At 34.4% G+C, this 13061-nt stretch overlaps 1 protein-coding gene across 2 annotated transcripts; it reads left to right on the top strand.

Annotated features, from left to right (window-relative positions):
• The first annotated feature begins 7969 nt into the window (after positions 1 to 7969).
• On the top strand, positions 7970 to 12401 carry LOC142521137 (uncharacterized). Of its 2 annotated transcripts, none has more exons than XM_075624354.1 (9): positions 7970 to 8100; positions 8352 to 8478; positions 9242 to 9322; positions 9418 to 9506; positions 9965 to 10039; positions 10367 to 10428; positions 10505 to 10573; positions 11395 to 11574; positions 12045 to 12401. In XM_075624354.1, exons 2-9 carry the CDS (start codon positions 8356 to 8358, stop codon positions 12128 to 12130), a joined length of 765 nt encoding a protein of 254 aa, XP_075480469.1. In that variant the 5' UTR covers positions 7970 to 8100; positions 8352 to 8355; the 3' UTR covers positions 12131 to 12401. The 2 variants fall into 2 exon arrangements, with proteins under 2 accessions (XP_075480469.1, XP_075480467.1); XM_075624352.1 differs by having other exon boundaries at positions 8070 to 8120.
• The last annotated feature ends 660 nt before the right edge of the window (positions 12402 to 13061 follow it).

The following is a 13061-nucleotide window of genomic DNA, read 5'->3' as shown; positions in this document are numbered from 1 at the left end:
TTCGCGTTGAGAGCTTCTTTTTGAGATAAATTTATTCTAGTTTCAGCAGCTCTAAATATGAAAGTGCTGAAATAGCATGTATTTGAAGTCGAGATTCCTGTATGTGGTAGAATAACCGACAAGAAACTAAGTTTTGAAGTCGAAATTGAATTATGTTATGAATTGGATTTGATATGAATTTTCAAAGTTTCAATTTGGAACTTATATTATTGATTTTGGATCATGTTATTGATTGAAATGAATGTGTTATTGATGTAGATATCTTATTATACTGATATCTTCAAGCTACATCAACTGGAACGAAGAATTGAGGTATGTTGCGACCGGGTAACATACGACAAGTATCTGTATTATATGATATATGTTGGATTGGTTTGATTGATTGGAATGAGAATACATGTCTATATGCCTTATTTGTTGAGTTTATGTGGCATACATGACATTGTGATTTGAATATCGATGTATAAAATAAATGTTTTGTTAACACACATCGTTTGATGCATACATCGATACATGACATGCACGTTGAGCTATGATCCTTTGATACCCTGATATGATTTGATTGGATTCTGGGGTTTGTGAACATAATGCTATGTTTGGTATTACATGACCCTTAAAACATAGACATTTGTGGCCCCGACGATTGATTGAGATTTGGGATTTGATGGCACTTTGTCGACGCTATCATACGAGTATCCCTAATTGAGGCCGGTGTGCCAGCTCGAGCATTGATCAGGGTCAAGAAGAGAATGAGAGATGGTGATTAAAGTGGTGATTCCGGACTTAGATGTAGAACTAGTATTTTATCACTGGTTATGTGATTGAGATGACACTAGTTTGTTTATGATTGTACTTTGAACAGATTTTGTACTTTAGATCATGATGTAGATATTGCACTGATCGTGTATTTAAATAAAATGGAATATAACTTGTTGAATAGATTTTTACACTTGTTTATACAGGGCCCAATTAAAAAAAAATTTAGACCCAGTTTAATTAATTGATCCAATTATTCCCAAAGAACGATTAAGAAGATGATTAGTGTCCGGGTCCCCACAACAGGTGGTATCAGAGCCATAGATCCTTTAGACTGAGATAGAAGCTAGTGAGCGGGGTAGATTGAGTTTTCTTTCCTTGCTTTTGATTGCTAGCATGATTTAATGATTTAATACATGTTTACCTGATTATCTGATTTTGATATGGTAATGTGTATTATTGAGAATGAATCAGAACCGATTCTTGATCAAAGGTAAGATGATCAGAAGAGGACTGAGACAGATTTGTCAGATTTGATTGCTAACTCTTTTGATAATCAGATATGCCTCCTCGAAAAATTCCAGAACAGGGCAGTACTTCTGCGAATCCGATGGATGTGACAGCAACACCGATGGAAACATTGCTAAAGAAATTTCAGTTGTTCCATCCACCGACTCTGAAGGGTACTGAGACTTCAGTTGATTGTGAGAGTTAGCTAGATGACATAGAGATGATGTTTGATTCCTTGGACTATACTGATGAGCGCAAAGTTAAACTGATTGGACACCAGTTGCATGGCGTCGCAAAGAATTGGTGGCTTACGACAAAGAGAGCATTGGAGCATTGAGGTACGACTATTACTTGGAAAGTCTTTAAAGCTGAATTCTATCAAAGATTTTTCCCAGTATCGTACAGGAAAAACAAGGGTGCAGAGTTTGCTAATCTGAGACAGGGTCAGCTGAACATAGAGGAATATGTGGCCAAGTTCTCTACCTTGTTGCAATTTGCTCCACACGTAGCTGAGAATGACGAAACAGTTGCTGATCAGTTCATTAATGGCCTGAGTCCTGAGATCTTTACATTGGTGAACACCGGGCGACCGAATAACTTTGCTGATGCTTTGAACAGAGCAAAGGGAGCCGAAGCTAGTCTGATTAGACAGAAAGGAGCTTCGTATGTTGTCCCAGCACCGAGACAGCCACAACCTTCAGCTCAGTTTCCCCAACCACCTCCCAGATTTGAGAATGGCAGCAGCAGCAGTGGCAAGAGAGATCAGCTGAAAGCCAGAGGGAAACAGTTCAAGAAGTCTGGAAGCAGTTCTTCTAGCTCCAGTGGCTCACAACAGACTGGTCAGAGCCAGAGTTTTACAGGGACTTATTGCAGGACTTGTGGAGGGAGACATCCCACAGAGCAGTGCCGAGGAGTCTTTGGTACTTGCAACATTTGCAGACAGCCAGGACATTTTGCCAGAGTCTGTCCACAGAGAGATTCTCAGAGATCCCAGGGTGCAGAATCATCTGGATCAGTAGCTCAGACTGGTAGACGACCATCTGTTGTTCACTCTTTCCAGCCAGCACCATCTACCCAATCACAGCCGAGGCCTGGAGGAAGCTAGACTGTTAGCCAGCCTCCTAGACAGCAGGCCAGAGCTTTTGCTTTGACTGAAGAACAGGACCAGGACGCACCTGATGATGTTGTTGCAGGTAACTGTTCTCTTTGTGGTTATCCTGCTTATGTATTGATAGATACTGGTGCATCTCATACATTCATATCTGAGCGATTTGCATTGATGCATTCCTTGCCTGTTGAGTCATTATTGTGGGGCCCTTAACTCCTAATCGTTATTACAACACAATCTGATTAGGGTTAATTAATTACAGCGGAAAACGAGTTTAAATTTTCTTTACAATGAGTCCAAAATATTTCTTCTATAATTTGAATACTAAAAATAGTATTTTATCTCATATCATAAAACTCGCCCACACATAATCAAATCCAAATATAGTCAAACAACTCATATCTTCGGGACATGCCCCGGTATATAGATACATATATATACTGGGAAAAAAACATAAAACCTCAGCCCAAACTGTGACTTCCTCCAGAAGTACCCTCTCCGGCCTCCTGATATCATGGAGTACCTGCCATTGTCCACACACAAAGACAACAACAGCCCCCCTTGGGGGGGTGAGCAAAGCTCCGTATGGAACAACCATCATATATACCACAAGTATCTAAACAATGATATATGGTATGCAATGCATGTATGTCGTGGAGGTATCAGGTCAAATGCCCATCCACTGAGCACATGTCAGAATCAAACGAATCGCTATCAAATCAATGCTCGAGCTGACACACCGGCCTCAATAAGGGATACTCGTATGATAGCGTCGACAAAACGCCATCAAATCCCAAATCTCATATCCAATCATCGGGGCCACAATTGTCTATGCTTTACGGGTCATATAATACCAACATAGCAATTGTGTTCACAAACCCTAGAATCCAATCAAATCATATCAGGGTATCCAAGGATCATAGCTCAACGTGCATGTCATGTATCGATGTATGCATCAAATGATGTGTGTTAACAAAACATTTATTTTATACATCGATGCCACATCAATCAACAAATAAGGCATATAGACACGTAATCACATTCCAATCAATCCAATCAAGCCGACATATATCATATAATACAGATACCTGTCGTATGTTACCCGGTCGCAACATATCTCAATTCTTCGTTCCAATTGATGTAGCCTGAAGATATCGATACAATACTTTATCTACATCAATAACATACTCATTCCAATCAATAACATACTCCAAAATCATTAATATGAGTTTCAAATATCATTTGAAACTTCAAAAATTCATATCAAATCCAAATCATATCATAATTCAATTCCGACTTCAAATATGAGTTTATTGTTGGTTATTCTACTACATATAGGAAATTCAACTTCAAATACATGCTATTCCAGCACTTTGATATTTAGAGCTGCTGGAACTAGAAGAAAATTACCTCAGTCAAAAGCCCCCGACGCGAAGATCACAAATATATAATTTGTTTCGCGTTTAGACAGCGTTTCGAAGTCGATTCGGACGAAAGAAAATTGAATGCTCTCGAAGCCCCTCGAACTCTCTGAAAGAAAAGTGAAGAAAGAAAGAAGAAAAGAAAGCATTCTTATCCTCACCGCTTCGGCGCTCGGGCGGTAGAATTCTCGCGCCCGAGCGCGAGAGGTTCTGCCCCCGAGTTGTATTTGTGTCGCGCTCGGGCGGTCAAAAGTTACTGCTCGGGCGCGGAACATTCTGCCCGAACACAAATCTCATATATCCTGGCGCTCGGGCGGTCATTTTCTACCGCCCGGACGCCACACGTTCTGTACAAACATTTATTTTTGTACTATATTGGCGTCCGGTTTCTCCACTCGAGCTCTTACAACGTCAATTCATATTCAATATTCATTTTCTCAATTTCATTGTCATAATATACATCAAATGCGTAATCACATATCAAATTCATGAATTATTAATAATCACATAGGATTTACGATAATACGATATACGGTCCTTACAGTTATTACACTTGTTGTAATTAATCAAAGTCTTCTAGTGATACTTACCCGAGGTGGTAGAAGGGGTGACGTAGGAGCAGTTCAATCTCCGAACATCCATAAACATATCTTGTGTATTTAATTGTTTAACTACTGTTTTCAAACTGATTTGATCAGTTAGAGCATTTGTCGGTTCAGTTTTCACCATAACTGAACTAATATATGTCACAACTGATTCCCCATATTTTCAGTTATTCAGTTACACGGGATATAAAATATATCAGTGTTTCTTAACGAATGATTACTTCGAGTGTTTTCTACTTGGTTTAAAACAAAACTCGATTTAATTCATCGGTGTAATCATTCTTAGAACACGAGCTATTGCAGTTCTTGGAGAATATTGTGTTTTAAGCACCTCAAGGTGCCCAGCACACGATCCTTCATATATCTTTAAAGCTAAGCAAATTTCTACCAGATTTGCTTGCATGTAGAGCATTTTCAATGTATAAGATTGTATCATTTGGTAAAATGATTTTTTCCTTTCCATAGCCTTCAATAATCTTTGATGCACCCGATATTGTTCAGCTAATGTTAACTCGAAAAAATACCTTTTATTTTGAAGAACGATATGTGTTATACCATTATCCGCTAAGCATTCATCGTGACATTTCATCATTAATTTAAAATATAATATAACTCAATAAGAAAAATATGATAAATAATATGTAAGACTTTCAAATGAAATATTTTATTAAATAATAATAAAAACATTTATTGAACAACAAAATACACTTTCACGAGAAATCCTAAACATGAATTAAACTTCAGAATAAAAATAAGACCACAATAACCTAAAAATCAATAGAAATCCAAAGTAGAAGCAAGACCAATAAAAACAATTATTCATTGTTTTCTAACACACCACTACAAATCAAATTATATATTTCCATTTGGATGAGGGAAGAAATCATAGACGTCCAAGTGAGTTATATCAATTGGATCATCATTGTCCACAAAATTTGTCTCAATTTTTCTTTTTTTTCTTGATTGAGTTTTGGTAGAGATCCACAAAATGTTTTGTCGTACGACAAGTATGAGACCAATGCCCTTCTACTCTACATCTATAAAAAATTTCTTTACACACTTTTGAACTTTTATCCTTTATTTCTTAATTATTGGGATTACATTGTTGGTGGTTTGTCTTGTTTTATGTTTCTTTCCATTTTTTGCTAATAATATCTTCTTTGGCTACATCCACGCCCATGCCCATGCCAACATCCACGTTTGCTCTCATTGTTACGATTTTGAATTGAATTACCATTTGCTTCAGGAAATGCAATTCCATATTCTTCAGGAAATGTAGTTCTGTTTGCTTCAGGAAATTGTGTGGATCCAGTTAAGCGCATTTTGTGATTTTTATTAGCAGCTCGTTGATTTGTTCAGCAACTAGTATGCACGAGATGAGTTCAGAATACATTTGAAATCCACGTTCACGATATTGCTGTTGCAGGAGCACATTTGATTCATGAAAAATGGAGAATCTCTTTTCTAACATATCTTGATCAACGACTTTCTCTCCACAAAGTATTAGTTTGGAACTAGTCTTGAATAGTACAGACTTATACTCATTTACAGACTTAAAATCTTGTAAAAATAGACGCATCAATCAATTCATATCGGGCTCTTGGGAGCACTACAATTCTCTGATAGTGAAATCTTTTTTTAGATTTTTCCAAAGCTCTCATGGCTCTTTCACGTTGAGATGCTTAACTTTCAACTCATCATTAAGATGATGACGAAGGAAAATGAATGTTTTTGCACGCTCCTACTGGGACATTTCATTTCATTCTTTGATTGTATCCCATAAATTCATTGAGACAAGGTGGACCTCAAAATTTAAAATCCATGATAAATATTTTTTCCAGTCAAGTCGAGTGCTTCTAATTCAAGTTTGGTGATGCTGGTCATTACAACTATTATGAGAAGAAACCAAAATCTAATTAGAGTGATAATATTTTTAAAATATTATAAACATGACGATGAAATACAAGAAAATATAATAAATTTTAATTTATACTCTTAAGTTAATACGGTACATATAACAGTAGTCCAAAGACAATTTTATAAAAGATAAACAAAATTCTCTATGAAAGTTTATTGAAATTGTTCATTTCTTCAAAACCTCAAATCCTTATTCAATGCTATAACTCTAGCAGAGCATAAAAGCCGAAGAGGAACAAAAAAAATTTGACAGTTAAAAACCCATAATAATAATAATCTGACACAAACGTATTTGTACAATAAAACTTAAGGGAACAATCAATGGAAATCGTAATTATAAACTCAAGAATGTAAATAATGACAAAAATTTGTGTGAGACGGTTTCACGGGTCGTATTTTGTTAGACGGATCTCTTATTTGGGTCATCCATGAAAAAATATTATATTTTATGCTAAGAGTATTACTTTTTATTGTGAATATCGGTAGAGTTGACCCGTCTTACCGAATAAAGATTTGTGAGACCGTGTCGCAAGAGATCTACTTTAATTAAAATGATTTCCCTATTAATACGAGAATGAGTTATCAATTTAATATCAAATTTTTAGATCAATTAATTATAAATATTATATTTGCATCGTAACAACCAACTTTAACAAATTAATATATGATACAAATATTTCAAACAAATACAAGTTTTTACCGATATTTCTTCAAGAATATTAACAAATTTAATATTTTAAATCATAAATCTTGTAGATTAAAAATAATATTGTATCACTTCAGGGACATCAATATAAAACTAAAGTAATACTACTTAGAAGCATTCATATAAAATAAAAGTTGTGCTGCTTCAAAAATATTAACATAAAATATGAAGTTGTATTCTTCACGAGCACTAATATAAAATTAAAATTGTGTTCTTCAGGAACATCAATGTAACTTTGAATTTGTAGTACTTCAAGAGCATCAATAATAAGAATAATTATTTATGAGATCTATCTTAAATAACGTTCGTGCTGATAACTTGTTGTGAATAGTAAAGAAGATAGAGAAGAATAAAAAATGACTTAAAATACTTTATTCATTATTGGAGACTTTTGTTCACTAGTAAAAGATGAACACGTGTTGCATGTGTTATTAATGTTTTTAACTTGATCAAATAATACTAAACAATTAGCACGAAATTATTCTCAATTTAGAAAGTTGTTCGATTTAAAAGGGAAGTTTTGTATATATTTTTCATGTAAAATATGGAGTGACTTGAGAAGGTTTTTTTTAGTAGTGCAAGAAAGAGTAATTATGGAATTAAATATTTTGATATCCTCTAAGGTAATTACTCTAACGGCCTCAAATTAATAATATAGTATATATAGTATAGATAATGTATATTGAAAGTTTGAATAGTTGATAACACGATGAAATATAGATCTTATCTCAATAATCATCTAAGTATTTTATGTATAACATAAATCATGCAATTTTAATAAAAATTCAATTACTGAAATGTCAATTTAATTTTCATTGGAGTAAAGTACATATTTTTATATTCTACAAGGGTTTTGAAATAAAAAAAACTTCAATTATTTATTTTTAATTGTAAAATTATTTAAATAATATATATAATAAATTATTATTTTTATATTTTATTATTAATTTTGGCTTCCCGACGAACTAGGGCACGCGGATATAAATACCTCGAGCTTGCAGTGACCTAATTAGGGCGGCAGGCAAGAAAGGGTTTTTCTTTGTGGATTTCAATATCTTATCTTGCAGACATATTCGGGTAATTTGATTTGAATTAATGTGTCTCTTTTATTTGGGGAAGAAATTGTTTTTGTAATTAATATCTTTCTTTTTTGCTCTTATTTTCACCTGATGTTACTGTTTATCCAACGAATTTGTCGTTTTATTTTCATTTATTTGTAGATTTTTGCTTAAGTTTTGATTTTTTGTAGGTTACTGGTTTTTTTAACGAATTCTCGTTTTATTTTCATTTATTTGTAGATTTTTGCTTAAGTTTTGATTTTTTTGTAGGGGCATGGATCGGTACCATAAGGTGCAGAAACCGAGGGAGGAAACATCAATTGGAGAGAATGAGATTCGGATTACAAGTCAAGGCAGGATGAGAAACTACATCTCTTACGCCATGAACTTGCTTCAGGTTCAATTTTTGCTCATTTTTATGTAATCATTATCTCTTGTTCTTGTTTTCTATTTTTAGATTTGATGAATGGCCGATAAACAGCATTTGAAAATAGTAGGTAGAGTTTATTTATATATGATTGAATGAGATGATTATACTCGATTTTATTTTGTGGCTTGGTTTTCTATTTATAACATTGTGTTGAGTGGAAGTATTTGACACATATTTTGGCGGTTTAGGAATTTATTCTAGGGAAGGTTATGCTTGATCGAGTTGATTTTTTGGACATAAATGTAGTTTGATAATATGACAAGGTGATGATATCCTGGAACTTGCCCAGCTACGTGAATTGCCTGTAGTTCCTCATTAAGGAATTGTGTTCCTAATTTAGGGGGAAAGTGAGAAGTCTTTTAGAAAATTCACTGTTCATACATATCTTAGAAGTAATCCTTGTCGATGTTTGACTGTTTATGTTAAATTCAAATCCTGTAGTGATGAGGCTGAGATGGTGTGAGTGCAACATGAGGAATGTATCATGGTACTTCATTTTTCATTGGATTTTGTGGGCTGTAGAATTTTGTGTGGTGTGTAGATGAGCAAGATTTTTTCATCTCTCTTTACGGACAGATATATGTTCAAGGATTATCTGAGTGCAAGATATTTGGTGTTTCATGGAATTTATATTACTCATTTGTGTTCAATGAGTATGAGTGTTTTTTAAGCTTCCATGAGTGCATGTATAGGGCGTACTGTTTCTGATGTGTAATTATACTTATTGTAGGAAAAGGGTTCAGATGAAATAGTTTTCAAGGCAATGGGCAGAGCCATCAACAAAAGTGTAACAATTGTGGAGTTAATCAAGGTTTCTTTATGATGATTATTGTATTGTTTAAGTCTAACTAACCATCAATTTATTCTTTTACTGGAGATATTAAACATGTGTTTCCTGCAATATAGAGGAGAATAGTTGGTCTTCACCAAATTATAGCAATTCAATCTATTGACATAATCGACACATGGGAACCATTGGAAGAAGGCCTCCAGACGTAAGGGCTATATTTTATTTTGTGTTCAGCATTTTTTGAAAAATGATTCTCTGTAAGGTGCTTTTGGGAAATGGAAAGTATATTGAAGAATATTCATTTCTTCTCCTGAAAGAAACAATGTTTACTGTGGATGTCACATTGCATGAAATGCATCGTTTTAGTGATATAATAGCATATATATTTGTTTTAATTTTACAGTATTTTAGAATTTAACATGTACTTACTCTATTGAAATATGATGGAATTAAATTTGATGATATTGTTGGAGATTTTGTGAGTCTTCTTTTTGCGATAGAAAATGAAATTGATAGCATAATGTTTGAAAAACCCCTGGAAATTGTATTCAGATATACCGAGACATTTCATATTTTTAAACTTCTAAATTGAATTTTCCAGTCGATATTGCTCTGAGTGTGTCAATACTACTGATCTGTGTGACATTCTCGTGTATTCTACAGTCTGGAAACGACAAGGAAAGTCTCTATGGTCACTATTACTCTCTCAAAGAAGCAGTTGGACAATGAAAATATCGGGCAAGTGATTTCTGATTTTTATGACTGTTTTAATCATATGTTTTGTCCATCTGTCAAATTATAATCACCGTTTAGCCAGTTGATTATCTTGTAGAACAAATAATATGGTGGATACAAGTTAAAAAGCCTAATTCTTCTTTTATTTGAATTTTTTTTTTGTTTTTTTTTTGCTTTTTGTCACTCCCTATTTATGATTGTATTTAAGAAATTTCTGATCCTGTTGGTTTACAATTTATTTTTTGATCTCTTGGCACCTTGCATTATTTGTGCTCCTTGTGTAATTGTTTTTTTTAAGTGGGGTTACTGATTGGCCTTAGTTTGCTGCAGGTACCAACAACCCATACCAATTGATCAGGTGAAGGTGTCTACAGAACTCGACTATGATGGAGGTGATCACCCATTTTACCTGTATTAGTTTTTGATAATTCCTTCATTACTTCTGATTAACAGGTTATACATTTGCAGATGGATCACCACATGCTCGAGGAAGAGGTCAAATTGCTAGAGGGAGGGGAAGGCCTAGACCTCCGCATGGTTTTATCCTGATTGATCTTTTTCATAACTGTGGATTGCCCCAAATTGTTTCGTGATCTTGTTATTTCTTAAAGAAGTTATTTTCTTTCTCCAAAATTTCAAAATGGATTTTGCAACGTCTAGTTTTTTTTAACTTTTATTTTCTTTTTTTAATTTTTTTTGGGTTTTTGAAAGAGTTGAAAATTTTACTATTTGGATATGGAAAACAATTTCTCCAAAATTTAGCGTAAAACTGTTAAATATCTCACTCGGCTGGATTAAGTCTTTAGGATTTGTATATATGGATTTGGAAAATATTCTTCCCTTGATCTAGTTTTTAGGTTTGAGTTAGGCCTAAGTCTCAATCTTAATATGGTAAGCCAAGGCATGCCATTATATGTTGTAATGTCCTGTGGGCTATCCGATGATGTCTTATAAACTTCGAACTCCATTTGTTCATTTCTGTGCCTGAGAGGGTGTGTTGAATGTCTCATATCGGCTGGATTAAGTCTTTGGGAGTTGTATATATGGACTTGAACAATCCTCCCTCCTTGAGTAGCTTTTGGGGTTGAGTTATGTCCAAATATCAATCTTAACATAGTTTCAGAGCCCAGACCCTCCGTTGTGTATTAGACTGTCTATGGGTCACTCGATAATAGCTTGTAGACTTCACGCTCGAGTTCATTTATGGGCGTGAGAAGGTGTGTTAAATGTTCCACATCGGCTAGGTCTAAGTTCCTATCTTAATAAAAACAAATGCAACCTTTGTTTTGGCAGTAAACTTACTGTATTGAATGGAACTTTTAATATACCTTTGATGTGGTTATTTTATTGCTTGCTAGGGAATGGTTTTGCATCTGTTGAGTACAATGATGGAGGCTACGAGCAAAATCATGGGTATTCCATGGGCAGGGGTCGCGGAAGAGCTCGCTATTTCCGTGGACGTGGAAGAGGAGGGTACAGTGGTCCGCATGTGGATACCCAGTATGATTCTGGAGACTACTATCAAGATGCACATCGCGGTATTATGCATTTCTCATGTTCAATTTGAACTGAATATAATTCTGTTAGACAATGCCTTCAGTTATTTCTGTCTTGATCGGTGTTTGAAGGGTTTCATACTTATTTCTTATCAGCGTCACCACCTGACTTGTCGATACTATTGCACCAAAATTCTCGGGCTATTGTTTGGCTGCATTCCCTGTTTTAATTGCTTTCTTGTGCCATTCTGACCAATCTAAGCTATTTTTTTGGAATAATTCAGAACAAAGAATTAGGTCAAACCCTCATGAAGGGGAAAAAAAGCAGGCCATCCAAAAGACCTGAGTTTTTTTTTTATTGCTATTATGGATCATTGTCATCCAACATGTTGTTTCAAATTATTGCTGTCTCACATCATTGCGCCTTATTTGAATTTAAACGAACAACCCGCCTAAGTTATTATGTTCTTAATGACTTCAGACCAACTTAATTTTGTTATTTTTCTCATCAGGCCGTGGCCGGGGAAGGGGTACTCGGGGTACTCGTGGCAGGGGCGGCGGATTCCGATCTAATAGGCCGGTTCCTACAACTGCCTGAGGTGGAGTTTGTGGCTTATGTGAAATAAAATATGCCGTGCAAAGGGTTGAAGGATGTAGGATATGACTTTATTCACTACGGATTGAATGGGCAGCTTTTTCTGTTTTATTTCCATTTGTTTTTCAATTTTCCTTTCATTTTATTGTTAGGTTAGTTTCATAATGTGGTAAGTTATTTAAATGAGGCAGACCATTCTTTAAATATTTCATAGATTTCTTTTTCTTCAACTCATATTTATCATTTTTAGGAAAGAGATTATATATTTCATTCATTAATAGATATATACATTTTCGAGTTCGATTTGAAGCTCAAAAAGATTAAAAACAATTGCTTGAATTCGATTCAAATCATGGTTCGAGTTTGAATCACAATATTTGAACATTAAAAAAAATATTTTTAATATTTTTTAAAAGAGTATGTCTTTTGTGATACGGTTTCACGAATATTTATCTGTAAGACGGTTCAACCTTATCGATATTTGTAATAAAAAGTAATATTCTTAGCATAAAAAATAATATTTTTTCAAAGATTAGTCAAATAAGATATTTGTCTCACAAAATACGATCCGTGAGATCGTCTCATACAAGTTTTTGTCTTTTTTAAAAGCTTACGAGATTTTTGTAAACTATTGAGAAAAATATGTCGCATTCATATTCGGCTAAAAAAAGTTCAAACCAATTCAGTGGAACTTAAATTCGTGAGATGACACTATTTGTTTACACCTCTATTGACAGTCAATACATTCGTCGTACGGTAGAATCTCACATTTTCTTCTATCTAAACGTCGATTATTTGAGACCGAGTTTTAGTTCTAATTCTCACCATGTTTACTTCTTGTATTGACTTGGATTCGAGTCCTCCCACCCCCTAAAATAGAATTTAAAAAAAAAGTCAGCTTATAAGCTCTCGTGATTTGTTCAGTGAAACAATT

This window comes from Primulina tabacum, chromosome 12 (genome assembly GCF_025594145.1).
Source record: "Primulina tabacum isolate GXHZ01 chromosome 12, ASM2559414v2, whole genome shotgun sequence".
NCBI lineage: Eukaryota > Viridiplantae > Streptophyta > Magnoliopsida > Lamiales > Gesneriaceae > Primulina > Primulina tabacum.
Note: the sequence above shows the minus strand (reverse complement) of the source record. Positions and strands in the feature narration are given on the sequence as shown.

What these genes read in the sequence shown, in the direction of transcription:
- LOC142521137 (XM_075624352.1), top strand. An exon ending in CAATTGTGGAGTTAATCAAG is followed by an intron (nt 9,323 to 9,417) that starts GTTTCTTTATGA and finishes CCTGCAATATAG; the next exon opens with AGGAGAATAGTTGGTCTTCA. An exon ending in CTATCAAGATGCACATCGCG is followed by an intron (nt 11,575 to 12,044) that starts GTATTATGCATT and finishes TTTTCTCATCAG; the next exon opens with GCCGTGGCCGGGGAAGGGGT.